The 12,882-nt window shown below is 40.8% G+C and overlaps 1 protein-coding gene across 1 annotated transcript in view; it reads right to left on the bottom strand.

Moving 5' to 3' along the window:
- Positions 1-12,882, bottom strand: part of SYN2 (synapsin II) — a 159,033-nt gene that overhangs the window by 14,365 nt on the left and 131,786 nt on the right. Inside the window, exon 10 of the mRNA XM_030283066.4 lies at positions 7,674-7,823. Coding sequence (XP_030138926.4) covers positions 7,674-7,823 — 150 coding nt within the window. The remainder of the gene's footprint in view (positions 1-7,673; positions 7,824-12,882) is intronic.

The following is a 12,882-nucleotide window of genomic DNA, read 5'->3' as shown; positions in this document are numbered from 1 at the left end:
TTCCCAGGAGAAGGTTCCTCCCAAGAAACAGGGAGGGAATTTGGGGTAGCAGCGAGCTCCCCCGTGTGCTGACACTGGGTGTGAAGCCAGCGTGGAGCAGGGGCAGAGCTCCAAGAGATGGAAAAGCAGGAAAAGGCTTCAGGAGATGCAGGAGAGCATCCTGTGACTGCAAGCTGGATTTCCTCTCAGCTTTCCCAGCCTGCAGAGCATCCTCCCCATTCACAGTGGGTGAGGTGGGGCTGGACAGCGCCAAATTCCTGTGCTGAGGGCTGGAGCTGTAGGGAAGGTGCTGACCCCTGAGCCCAGGGATTTTGGGTGATGTTGTGCTGTGTCTGCTCCTCCAGTTTTAACAAAAAGAAGGTTATTTTTATGGCTACTTTGAAAAATGGGATGGCAGGGGATACTTGAATGAGCATAAAGCTGCAGAAGTTCCCCTTGCAGAGATCCATCATTTCTGGATCCACTCGGAGCTGGAGTTTATCCTTGGAAATGAGAGAGGCTGGAAAGAAGATGCTGGAGCAGCCTCAAGCCCAGCCTGAGAACCCCCATTTTGTATTTTTTAGGGTCACAGAGCTGTGGAGTGGGAGGGGGCACAGAAAAGAGGCACTGGGACAGACAGCTGAGCTCTCCCCAAATAAAAGTGAATTTCAGGGCTCTGGTGAGAACCAAACCCAACAACCATCCCCAACTTCTCCTCTTGCTCCTTGTGGTGCTGCTGCTGCCCTCAAACACCCACAGGAGCTTTGGGGGCTGCTCTGAGCTCTGGCAAGTCTCTGTTAGAAGCTGAAAGACCCAGGAGGGGGATTTTGAAGCAGCTGAAGTTTGCTCTGCTGGCAGCTCCACAAGTCCATCCCCACACTCTGGAACTGCTCTGGCTTTGGATTCTTCCATAATTTCTCTTGGTGCTTCTCCTTGTTTAAAGATTTTGACACACATAGTCCTTATTGAAAATAAACTGTGGCAGGGATTTCTGGGGAGAGGGACAGAATTCCTGCAAGTTAAACATGGAGAAAAGCCAAACCCTCTGCTTAACAGATTTAAAGGTCAGAGAAATCAAACAGAAAAGTCAAGTGGAGACTGGGAATAATAACAAAAAAAAAAAAAAAAAAAAAAAAAAAAAAAAAAAGTAGAGAGAAAACACCTACCATGTTGGGGAAAGGAAGGAAGACCAAGAAAAAACCACCAAAAAAAAGCGCATTTTGTTAGGTTCAGCTTAAATAAACAATCAGAGAGTAAAAATACATGAAAAATAAGATAAAATAATAATTAAAAGAACCAACAGAGGATGTTCTATATGATAGTAATTCCAGCACTAAGGCAGAACAGAGAGGTCCAGCCTGGGCTGTGCTGTTGTGTCTGTGGTGGCTTTTCCCTGCTCTCATTTGGAAAAGGACGGGCTTTGCTCTAGAATGGAATAAGGAGAATTTCTGCAGTTTCCAGAAAACTCCTGTGGGAGCAAAAAGCTGCTTCTCACAGAAGTCTACCAAGAACAGACAGGGCCCTTCATCATGGTGGGCTCAGGATTACTTTAAACCCCAAATATTTTCTTTCTTCTTGAGGGGAGGGCCCATGGAGTGTCAGAATTCCCAATAGCAGCTTGTGAGATGGTCAGGAGATCAGCTGGCAGGAGGCAATACAAAGTTAGGGAAAGCATCACTTTGTTGTGTCAATGAAGACAAAAAGAGAATATTAATGTTGTTATGTTTAAGAGAAAAGGATCTGTTAAGTACAAGAACTGTTTTGGTTTTCAGTTTTACCAGCGCTTTGTGGCTTTCTGAATTAAAAAATCAGCACCAAAGCTGAAGCACTGCAGAAAACTGAAATCATCCAGATCCTCTTGGGCCTGAAGCCTGACCCTGTCAGGGGCTTTTCCCTTTGAGATTCTGTTCTAACCAGTGCTTTGTGAGCAATTTTTATCTTACCAAGCTTTTGTTGGCTTTTCTGCAGAAATAATTTATTTTTCCAGGTACACTATTGGTGATAGGCATTCAATATAGAGTGCTCAGAAATTAAAAAAAAAAAAAAATCAGGGTGCGCCCAGAAAACTTTATTTCATTCGGACAAATTTCTGTTGATGTCAGTGGAAATTTTGACCAAATAACCCTAAACCTTTAATATATGACCTTTAGTGTATTCTTTGATAATCTAAAAGCCATCAGATCCCTTCAGAAGGACACCCTTGGTTATTTCTTGGCACTCTGAACCAAGCTGAGCAGATAACCATTATCAGTGTTCTGATTAAATCCCCTCCTTTTATGGATACATTCACAGGTAAAACCCCAGAGTTTGTACAGATTTATCCCTTTACCATGATTTACCTGGGACCTCTGTTCAGGGGAGACAAAACCAGCTCTGAGCAGCTCCCTTGGCTCTCACTCCATCTGCTGGTGCAGGGGATCAGGAAGGATTTTAAACCAATTATTTCCAATTTCACCATCATTTTGCCAGTACAATTCCTGCTCAGTTCTTTATATTTTGTATCTTTATCAATATTAAAGGTTTTAGGGCTTATTTTCCAGCATGAACTTTTTGTTTTTGATACATTGCAATACCTGCATGTGGAGTTCAAATGTTTAAAATAAATCAGACTTTGTTAATGAAGCAGGGACTGTTTTGAATACATGAACATCCCTCATGCAGCAGCTCCTGCTGAGTCCTGCCTCTCTTGTGGCCTCTCATGCAGAACCTGCCTCGAGCAGAGGTCGTGGTCAAAGGTGGACAAAATAACCTCAGTGTAGGGAAAAAAGAACCCCATCATTTTATACTTGTGATAAATAAATTTTACTGGATGAACTGTGCCTCAAATGTGGCCTTTTACAAGGTTGTGGTGAGCTCAGGCTCCTGCTTGTTTATTTTCTGCTGCTTTTCTTAATTCCCTGTGTTTATATTGGGATCTCAAAGAGTAACAGCTGTTCTTTTATTTTCACTAACATAAAAACTAAGAGTTCAAAAACCCCTTTTGATCAAAATAAGCACACACAGATAAACATTGTGTGTGTATACACACATACACACGTACACACACATATATACACAGTTATATATGTGCACATTAATGTAACCTATTAAAAATCTATTCCATATTAAAATAATTATAAAAAAAGAAAATAAATGCATTACAATAATCTGATGAAAAAATTTCGAGTGTAGAGCATTACTGATTTGTAAAATATATAGAAAAATAGATTTTTTAATGTGATACAGCTTATGGAATGGGACATAATGCATTGTAATAATAAATAATAGATAAATCCCCAAGTCGTTTATTCCAGAAGAGAAGCCACAAGGTGTCGCTGGGATGCAAAAAAACCAAAATACTGCAGTAAGGGGGCACCACCTCCAGCAAAAAGAACAGTTTTCAGAATGGCTTTCGACTTAAATAACCTTTGGAACGTGTTGCATTTCAGGTTGTGTGATTTCTGTGCCCCAGCAATATTTTTCCTTGCTCTTTGTGAGTTTTGATGCCAATGGTTTAGATTGTCTACCAATATACTTAGGAGGGCATCCAAAAGAACCCTGTGAGTATTTTAATAAGAAATGTAATTTATCTTTCGAAGGACTATGATTTAAAAGGACTTTTATGGACAGTGGACTACCTGAATTCTTCATTTCCATGAGGGGATCCTTCCCAATTAAATGTGTGCCCTGCAGCTAAGATCAAACCAAATAAATGCAATTTCTGGTCATCATAACAAGGTCAGTGATTGGAAGCAAATTGCTGCTCATCATAAGTAGTTTCCTTTAAAAAATTCCACTAAATCCAAGAGATGGAAGTGAAAGCACTGTAGCTTAATCCTATGGAAATCCAGGAACAGGGAGTTTGCTGATGGATTGATTTTCTCTCTGGAACTCACTTTATTATTTACACCGTGTCCACGTGTGGTTTAATTTTCTCTCTGCATTGGGAACAATAAAACTGGATAAACTTTGTCATGTAAAGGGTGAGGGGATGGAGAATACACTGGGATTATAATTGCTTTATTAGCACTGTGCCACTCCTTTCTTTGACACCAAACAGGACCAGGATGTAGCTGGGAATGCTCTCATCTCTGTGATGTCATCAAGTCATGGATATTGTACCTCTGGAGCACAAATTCCTTCCTTCTTTTCTTCCTTTAAGGAAATAAATCCCTTATTCTTTCATGGGTAATGCAACAGGACTGAATGAACATTTTCTTAACAGGATTTCCCTCAGCTTCAGCTGCTCACACACCCGTAAACATTTGCATTTTATTGTGATTCTCATGGACAATGTCATTTTCTCTGCAGAATTTCCTCCAGCACAATTCACCTCAAGACCTGACAGGCAGCTCTGAGTGGGTGTTTGACCATTTTTATTGTTTTACAAACAAATGTAATGGTCAAGGAACGAGCCAGCTCCTGCAAATCCGGAGCAGATTCACTGGGTAGTTTAACTTATTTTCATCATTTTTAGAGAAAATTTGAAAGAGGCTTCTCTAAAGGTCTATCAAAAGTAGTCAAAAAAGTAAGGAAATTTGGAAAATCCACAATTTTGTTGCCTGCAAGTAGAGCAGGTTTGTTTATGGAAAGCTTTTAAAACCATATTCCTATATAAAGTTCCATTTTCAGCATGGTGCTGGGTAAAACAAACTGTCATGGTTTAAATAATAGAAGCAGCTTCATTTTTGATGGATTTTTTTTACCATAACAGGTAGAACTTCTGTGACTCCAAGTCTCCTCCTGCCCAGCTTCTCTGCCCTCTGTGCACCAGCAGAACTTGCTACAGAGTCTGAGTTTGCAGATAAATAAAACAAGTAATGTAGAAAACCTTTATTTAAGAATTCTCCCCATTCAGCTAGCTCAGATTTAATGGGTTTAACAATCCCAGGAGCTGCCCCTGTGAGGTTTCCCTCTGGAATTTGCTGCCTCTGGCACTGTGACAGGGAGAGCTTTGCCAGCCCTCAGAGCTCTGCAGGACCGACCATCCCCACCAGCACTTGGCTGCCCAGTGCCAAACAAAAGCTGATTTTCCCAATCATTGATTTGTTTCCTGATGGATGCTTAATTGGAGTGGGGCTGACCACTGTGGGCATTTATAAATTGAGGCATGTTTTTATGCACAGTTCACCCAGTCTGGACTAAAATGGAAACTCTTCTGAAACCTCCAGATAATAAAGAAATTCAGAACATGGCACACCTGGAACTGCATTAATGAGCATAGGCTGCTCATTTAAAATCAGAAGTAGCAAAACTCAGCAATTACTCTTCGTTATCTCCAGTACATTGATTTCTACACGTGCATGGAGGTGATTTGGGGTAAATTAGTGGCTTTGCATTTTGTGTCACCTGCAGAAATGGGCACTGTCCCCTGCCCAGCAGATGAAATGGCTGTTTCTCAAGAATAGGAAATAATTTCTTACATTAGGAAAGACTGTTCAAAAGTGAAAGGGGCAGCTTTGTTTTAACAGACTGATTTTACTCTTAGCAAACCCAGCTGAAAAATAACTACTCATGAGGAGTTATCTGCTTTAAGTTCTATAAATGTGTTTCTACAAACGTGTTTTTCCCCTAAAACTGGGAAGATTAATGGGTATTTGCAAATGGAATCTTCAGCAGAAAATCAGTCTTTTCCTACCCTAAACTGGTATAACAAGGCAAATTTTTAGAGTCTGATTATCTGCGAGGAAAACTAACAGATATTGCAAATATTCTGAAGGAATATCTCTGGTTTTCACTGCATTTTTGTGCTCAAGTGCAATCCAAAATGTAAGGATAGCCTAAGGAAAAGAAGATTAATGTGGCATAACATCTTGTTGCCATCAGTAAGGGTTCAGGAGTAACCTAAACAAAAAAGAAGGAACCAGAAGTCCACCATGCCAGAATATTATCTCTGCAGTCATCCAAAAATATGGTTGAAGAGCAAAAACCCCTTTCCATGGATGTGCTGAGTGACAGCACTGACTGAGGAATTTAGGAACCTGCTAAAAATGCTCCTTGGAGCCTGCTTTCATTCTGCACTCAGGTGAGCACTTTTTCTTTGGGAATGATCAGGAACTTTATTCACATCCAACAAACAGCCAGCTCCTTTGGGTGTCAGCAGTACCAGTGAACCCTTTCCTCCCCTGGCTGCTCTGAGATCCAGGACAGTTTACCCAAGACCATTTTTTCCCCAAAATGTGAAATATCAAATGTGAATCTATTCATGTGACAGCCATGTCTATTACTGCTTTGAATTTTGATATGTGTTGACTTGTATTGACTGGATAACCCTAAATTTGCCTCTTTGCTTCCTTTTAATACGTGGATTATCTTGCTCCTAAAAGGAACTATTTTGGCAGAAGGTGTTTTATTTTTTCCCCTTCTTCTTTACCTCTCAATGTCCTTTACAATGGACTTGAGTCATATTGGATGGAAACTTCTCCATTGTATGTGGTTCTGTGGCTGAAACAATTTTGTCCTCAGTTTCAAGTGGCTGCAACATAAATAGAAGCCACACCACTTATTTTTTCATGTGGGATGGGGTATTTTTATATCTTAAAGCATGATGAGGTATTTGAAGAACAAATTAGTCACTCTGCCTCAAAAACTGGTCTGTCTGAGGTAGGCCACAAAATTGTTCTCAAATTGTTTACCTGGTGTGGAGCCTGCTGGGAACAAAAATAGATCCTTGATTTAGGCTTGGTATTTAGCTATTTAGGCTTGGTAATTCCTGGCTTACAGTTTGGCTGTTCTGGTGTTCAGCTGATGCATGTGGAGTGAGAAGGTCCAGGGCAGCACCAAAACCCTTAACAGGTCATGGGCAGGGTGGAATTGATTCTCAATTTCACCCACAGCTTCTCTGCAAAAACTCTTCTAGTTCCTCACTCTAAAGAACTGATGTCTAATCTAAATATCTCTCAATTTAAAACCATGCCACTCAGTCCTGGTTAAAAAAAAAAGGTTTATAGTAGTACTTATATTTTAAGTACAGACTCCTCAGGTCAGCACTTGTTACTGGCTTCTGTTTAATTCCATCCAATTACTTACCCATCCAATTCCACCCAGCAAATCCACACCTCTCCCAACTTTTCTGTTCTCAGAGCCTTTTACAAAAACACCACACTCCCCAAAGTTATTAAAAGGATCACTACAATAAACCCCACATTTCTAAAGCATGGAAATGGAAACACAAAGGTGGTTCCTGGAAGCCAGCTGGGCCAGGGGCAGAATTCTCCATCCACACACTTTAACTGTCAGGTCGTGAAAGATAAAATAAGTGAAATGTGCATTTATTTGCAACCTTTGACCCATGTCTTCTACTATGTTGAATGTAATCTAAGGTACTTTCATTAATTGCTGCGCATTAAAAAAAAGATTATAACACCATCAGTTTCTCAAAAGAACAAGAATTATTTTTGACATCTTTAGTACAAGTGTTTTCTATGACAGTGTTCCTTTGTATTTCCATGACATTTTCTATATGGGACTGAAAGGAAGAGGACAAAGCCTGGTAATTCCCTGCACCCATGGGTAGGAACACAGCAATACTTGCACTTCGTGATTATATCTGGAGACAATATCTCTGAAATATAACAAACTGATAAGATGTGTTGGTAAGTTCTCAAATCCTTGAGGTTCCACAGGTGTCCGAATTCTTGGAGGAAAACTTTGTGCTTAAAACGATAGACCAAGATGCTCTATTTTAATTGAAATTTAATTTAATTTTATCCTACCTGAGGCTGCTGAGTGGCAGTGGGTCTCTGAGGAGATGGAATAGGAGTTTTGGACAACATTTGGTTCATTTTGCTTACGACTAACTCAGTGATGTGCTGCCTGTCTTCGGCCTGATGCTCCCCAATCAGGGGCATGGCACAGTCCATCACCTGCAAAATGCAACAGGACATCAGTGCTGGGAAGGAAACTCTCCTCACCCCTGCAGGAGGGAAGGCTGGGTAGTTACAGCAGTGCTTTTAGCAGAAGACACAAGAATTACAGCCATTTTATGTATTCCATCAGAAAATAAACAAGAGAAAGGCAACTTTGCAATGCCTTCCCCTCCCAAGCTCCCACAACATAGGAAGGGAAAAAGCTTCCCTTCACACCTGGGCACACACTTTGGGAACAGAGAGAGGAAGCACAGGGCTGATAAGGAAAATGAGATTTCCCAGGCTATGCAGTGAGCTGAAGGAATTTCAGCTGAACTTTCCTCCCTTCCCTGTTTTGTGGCTCACACCACATTCCTGAGACAAATTGCCACAGGGAAATGCAGAGTTAAACTTCAGCTTCCTAGCAGTTTGGAGTTTTGCTAGGGGAACCTGGGTACTTACTGATTCGTGGAAAACTTCAAATTACACCTTGTTGTTACTGATAACCTTTTTTAAACAGTAGTGTGGCTGCAGAGAATTAGTAGGAATTTCTACAGAGAAAGCAGGATGGCAGAGAGGCAGATAAAAATGGGCACATTTCCATTCTAAACATGACAGGTTAATAGTGCTCTGTGGTTATTTATCACAGCTATTCCAATGAATAAAACTAATACTGAATTCTGCCACTGCAGTGGGTCCCAAGCATTTGTTATTTCTCCAGAGTATTTGCTATTTCTCCAGAATATTTGCTATTTCTCCAGAATATTTGTTATTTCTCCAGTGTACCCACTTCTGCCACATCTGTGTTTGTTTCAGAGGAAAAAAATAGCATAACATAACCCCAGGTGTTATTCACAAGGGCACTGGGCATTCCTACTTAGAAAAACAATAGGATTTAATTCACTTCTGAGAAACTGCAATTCTTTTTTGCATGTGCATCAGGGCATGTCCATGTCACCTGCAGTGCTGCACTCTGGTGTTTCTCACAGGTCTGGGTGGAAGAATTTTGTTATCTGAGGGGTGCACAGGGATCAATCTGAAGAGCAAGAACACAACCACACTGTGTGGATCCCTCCTGAGGTGGAAGGGATTTAGTGGCAGCAAAACTCTTCTCAATCCTCCAATCTCCACAGAACATCTCCTTTATTAACAAAGAGCAGAGTTTTGCCTTCCTTCTTTTAGATTTTCAAGGGTTTCTAGGAATTAGACACAGAAGTTGGGTGTTTAAATAGATGTTTGGATCTGAAAGACCATTGCACCTTGCAGTAGTTGGGAAGGAGCTGCATTTATTATTTATAAATAGTATAAACCTTGAGCTTTTCAAACTGTGGTGAGAGCTATAGAAATTCTTCCTGCGTGACAAAGGCTATTTTGTTCCAAGAGTGGGATTATCTCGAAGTCCCAAATAATTTCCATGATTCTTCTGTTTGTTCATTTACAAGATTCACTGGCATTGTGTGTTGGCAACCAAAATGTTGGCCATGCTTGTGCTGGGAATTTCAGATCTAGGAGGTCTCTGAGCTTCTTCATAGCCAAAAGGCTTGAAAATAACCCCAGAGTAAACAACGCAACAATAATTGAACTCCAGAACAAATGTTTCCTTAGAAATGAATGACTGGTTTTCCACGCTAGGGCCACACCAACGGCACTAAAGGGATGTTTAATAAGTACACTGAAAGGTTCTTTAAAGTTTACCATCTTTTTTAACAATCATAGTTTTGAGTGGAACGTGCCAATGTTTTCCATTAATTGATCAACCAATAAGAGTTGATATTTCTGAAGGGGTAAAATGGAGCCTTGCAGGTTGTGTGGCTCTTTAATATTCATTTCTGCTCACTTACTGCTATTTTTAAAATTGTATAAACACATTAAAGATCCACTTCCTTATATACTAAGCTGTTTCTTGTGAGAGGTATGTGCATGGTGCCTGGAGGGACCCAAATTGCCAGGACTGTGAAGTGTTAATAATAACTGAATATAGAATGTTTTGGTGTGAAGGGCACTGGATGTTTGGTTCTTCACTGCAAACCATCTGATTTTCAGAGCAGGAGTGATGTTTGGGCTCTAAAAAATCTGTTTTAATGAGAGCTATTTTTAAAAATGTGCACCATAGGGTGTAGATGAACTCCTCTCTTACCCAACATCAGTTAAAAGTTTCACAAGCATGCAAAAAAACCCTCCCTTTGTTTACCATGCACTTACATTAAAACAATTACTTGGAATGACTGTGAAATAAATTGCCTCCAATAAGGTTCTGCCAAAGGATTAGGCAGGATTAAGATCTGGAGGATTTGGTTTGGACTGAATTTCTGCTCTCAAGTGCTTCTACAACTGCAAGTTCACACATCAGCTTCTTTTGGGAGGTGCTGCCATGGTGTGCAGCACAACTGGTGGGAAAAGTGAAAATAAGGAACCTTGAGGTGTCAGAGCTTCGGGTTCACTCCAGTAGAGAAGTTCTTACACTCCTTGAATGAAGAATTTCATAGTCACAAATTGAGGCAGATTCAAACAGATTTGGCACTAAAACCAGAGCCATTTGCCCTTATCACTTGGGCACGTTTCAAACTTGTTAAAATTCTTGGCTTTGTTGCCACAGGGACACAAATATTGTTGGCCAAAGATGTGGCAAGAGAGCACCTTGCCTCTTTGGATCAGCTGAGATCCAAATGGATGCTTTCATGATGATTTTTACTGTATTTTCTTTTCCTTTCAGAGAATCCAGTCAATTTTCATTCCTAGCAAAAGAGTTAATGACAACTGTTTTATATTTTTATTTTATATAAATGTATCTTAAGAATATTTTGGGCAACACCAACAGCTTTTAAATCCTGTGAGTGACTACAGGAATGTCAGGCTGGCATTTCCCCCCCTTCAGAAGATTTGACAAAGTTTAAATATACACAAAGCTCCCTGTTTATAAATAGTCTATTTACAGCCTGTGCTAGATTTAAAATCCCGTTTAAACCCAGCCAGTTTTTAGTTCAGCATATAGTTCAGCTATTTAAAATATTGGAGTTTGCCACTAAGAGGATTTCACAGGAAAAAAAAAGGACATCTGTAATTTATAAAATCAAATACATTCCTTTTGCAGACGCCAGTAAAAACACGGGTCACTATGAATTACAGTCATTTAATTCATATCACTGTGAACTTGCATTTTTATATCAATGTACTTTCATTTTTGTAGCCAGTTCTTTGGGATTAATTTATCTTATCACCCAAGGACTGACTGTATATATTAGTGGGAAAGGTGAATAGCTAAAATTTGGGGTAAAAGACTGAGACTGGCAAGACAATGAAGAGAAATTCTGTAATCAGGAAGGGAAATGGGATGGGATTTGTAAAGGAGCCAGAGCAATTATAAGGTGTCAGTAATGGCAAAGGGATCAGGGTGTTGGAGGGAGAAATTCCCACTGCCACAGCCCACACCCAGCTCTGCTGCTCATCCCAAGGACTGGGATGTGCTGGGCAGAGATTTGGGAAGGGCTGGGAAAGGCAGAGCTGGGGAGGTTAAAGGAAGGGCAAAGGTAAAGAATCCTGTGGATAAAGTGGGAAAAAGGCATTTCCCAGGATGCTGAAATACAAGAGGAACAGGATGGAGCCAGAGGTCCATCACTCAGCAGTGCCCAGGTAGTCTGGCAGGACAGATGCATCTCCTGAGGGAAAAGCCCAGGAATTCTAGGGGAAAACTGGGTAAGTGGTAAGTGCTCTGGAAGGGGGAATTAAATCAGGGTGATTTTGAAGGTCTGTGCTTGGCAGGGTGATAACTGGGCAAAACTATTCCCTTTGGTCTGTGAATACAGCAACGTTCCAGAGCAGGAATGAGGAGAGACTTCTGAGTTTATCAGCAATTGCAGCTGGATTTAGCTCCCTCCCAGAGCCGAGCAGAGAATATTCTGTCCTGGATGGGAGGACAGGAAAAGGAGCTGAGCTTTTGAAGAATTCGAGGCCAAGAGCAGAACTTCCCATACAATTTTGCACACTGTTTCTTCATTTTGGGCGTTGGTTTTCAGTGAAAGCTTTCTTCCTGAAATCCTTTCTAAGTCAAAAACACCACTTGGGAGCTAATTTTAATTTAGCTCAGGGCAAAATGAAGCAAGTGGGAAAAAGACACCTGCAGCAACCCATTTAATCTAAAACAAAATTTGGGAGACTTCTGGGAGGCCACTCTGAAGGATTATCTTACATTTGTTCTCTTTTACTGCTCTCATCACCACACTCTGAGCTTTTATTTAGTTTCCCAGAGCTTTGCTTTTCCAAGAATGAAACAGGAAAGATAATATTCTGAAATATAAACAATGCTCTGCTCCTTCTAGTATTGAAACCTCAGAGGTGTTAATTTAAAAAGGGGAAAAGTCCATCTATTTAAGGAGTTAAAAGTTTAATGGACCTTGATTTGATGTCTCATCAGGAAGAAGAGGGGAGGCAGTTAAATACCTGCATGTTGCAGTGATGTGTTAATAAAAATCCTGTTTCTACAGCTTGTCTGATGCTTGGCAGCTGAGAATTCCCACTGAGGGGGAAAGAACAGACACCAAATGAAGAGATGAGGCTGTTACACAGAATCATAACTTGGCCCTCATTCTGATCAACCTGACAGCCCCTCTGCTTAGCTGAGCCATCCTTTAATTAGTTCATTCCTGCCTGGGAGGAGTTTGGAGCCAGGTCCTTGGAGCAGGGCAGTGGTGGGCAGGAAGAACCACTGTGTTCCTCTGCAGGAGGCAGTTTTTCCCAGGGAAACACCAGGTTTAGAGAACCTGTTCTGCTAAAAGGCAAAGTTACCTCTTACATCCCCCACCTAAAAATCTGCAAGGAGCCCAAAACTTCACAGAAGAACACAGATGATTTTGTGCTTGAATAATAATATCACGTCAGTATTTTGTCCTCTTCAGCAAAACTGGTTTGGATATGTGAAGAATACTTGGGTAGAATTCTCCCCTAATTCCCATTCCCTCCCAGGGTGGGTGACACACACCTGTGTCCTCATCCGGGAGGTGGCACTGGCTGAATGTTCCAATGTGAAAATCAGGAAGAACAAATCTTATTTTGTGTGTGTTTCACACATAGCAAGTGTTAT

Source organism: Taeniopygia guttata, chromosome 12 (assembly GCF_048771995.1).
Source record: "Taeniopygia guttata chromosome 12, bTaeGut7.mat, whole genome shotgun sequence".
Lineage (NCBI taxonomy): Eukaryota > Metazoa > Chordata > Aves > Passeriformes > Estrildidae > Taeniopygia > Taeniopygia guttata.
The sequence above is the reverse complement of the archived record's forward strand: the minus strand, read 5'-3'. Positions and strand labels throughout refer to the sequence as shown.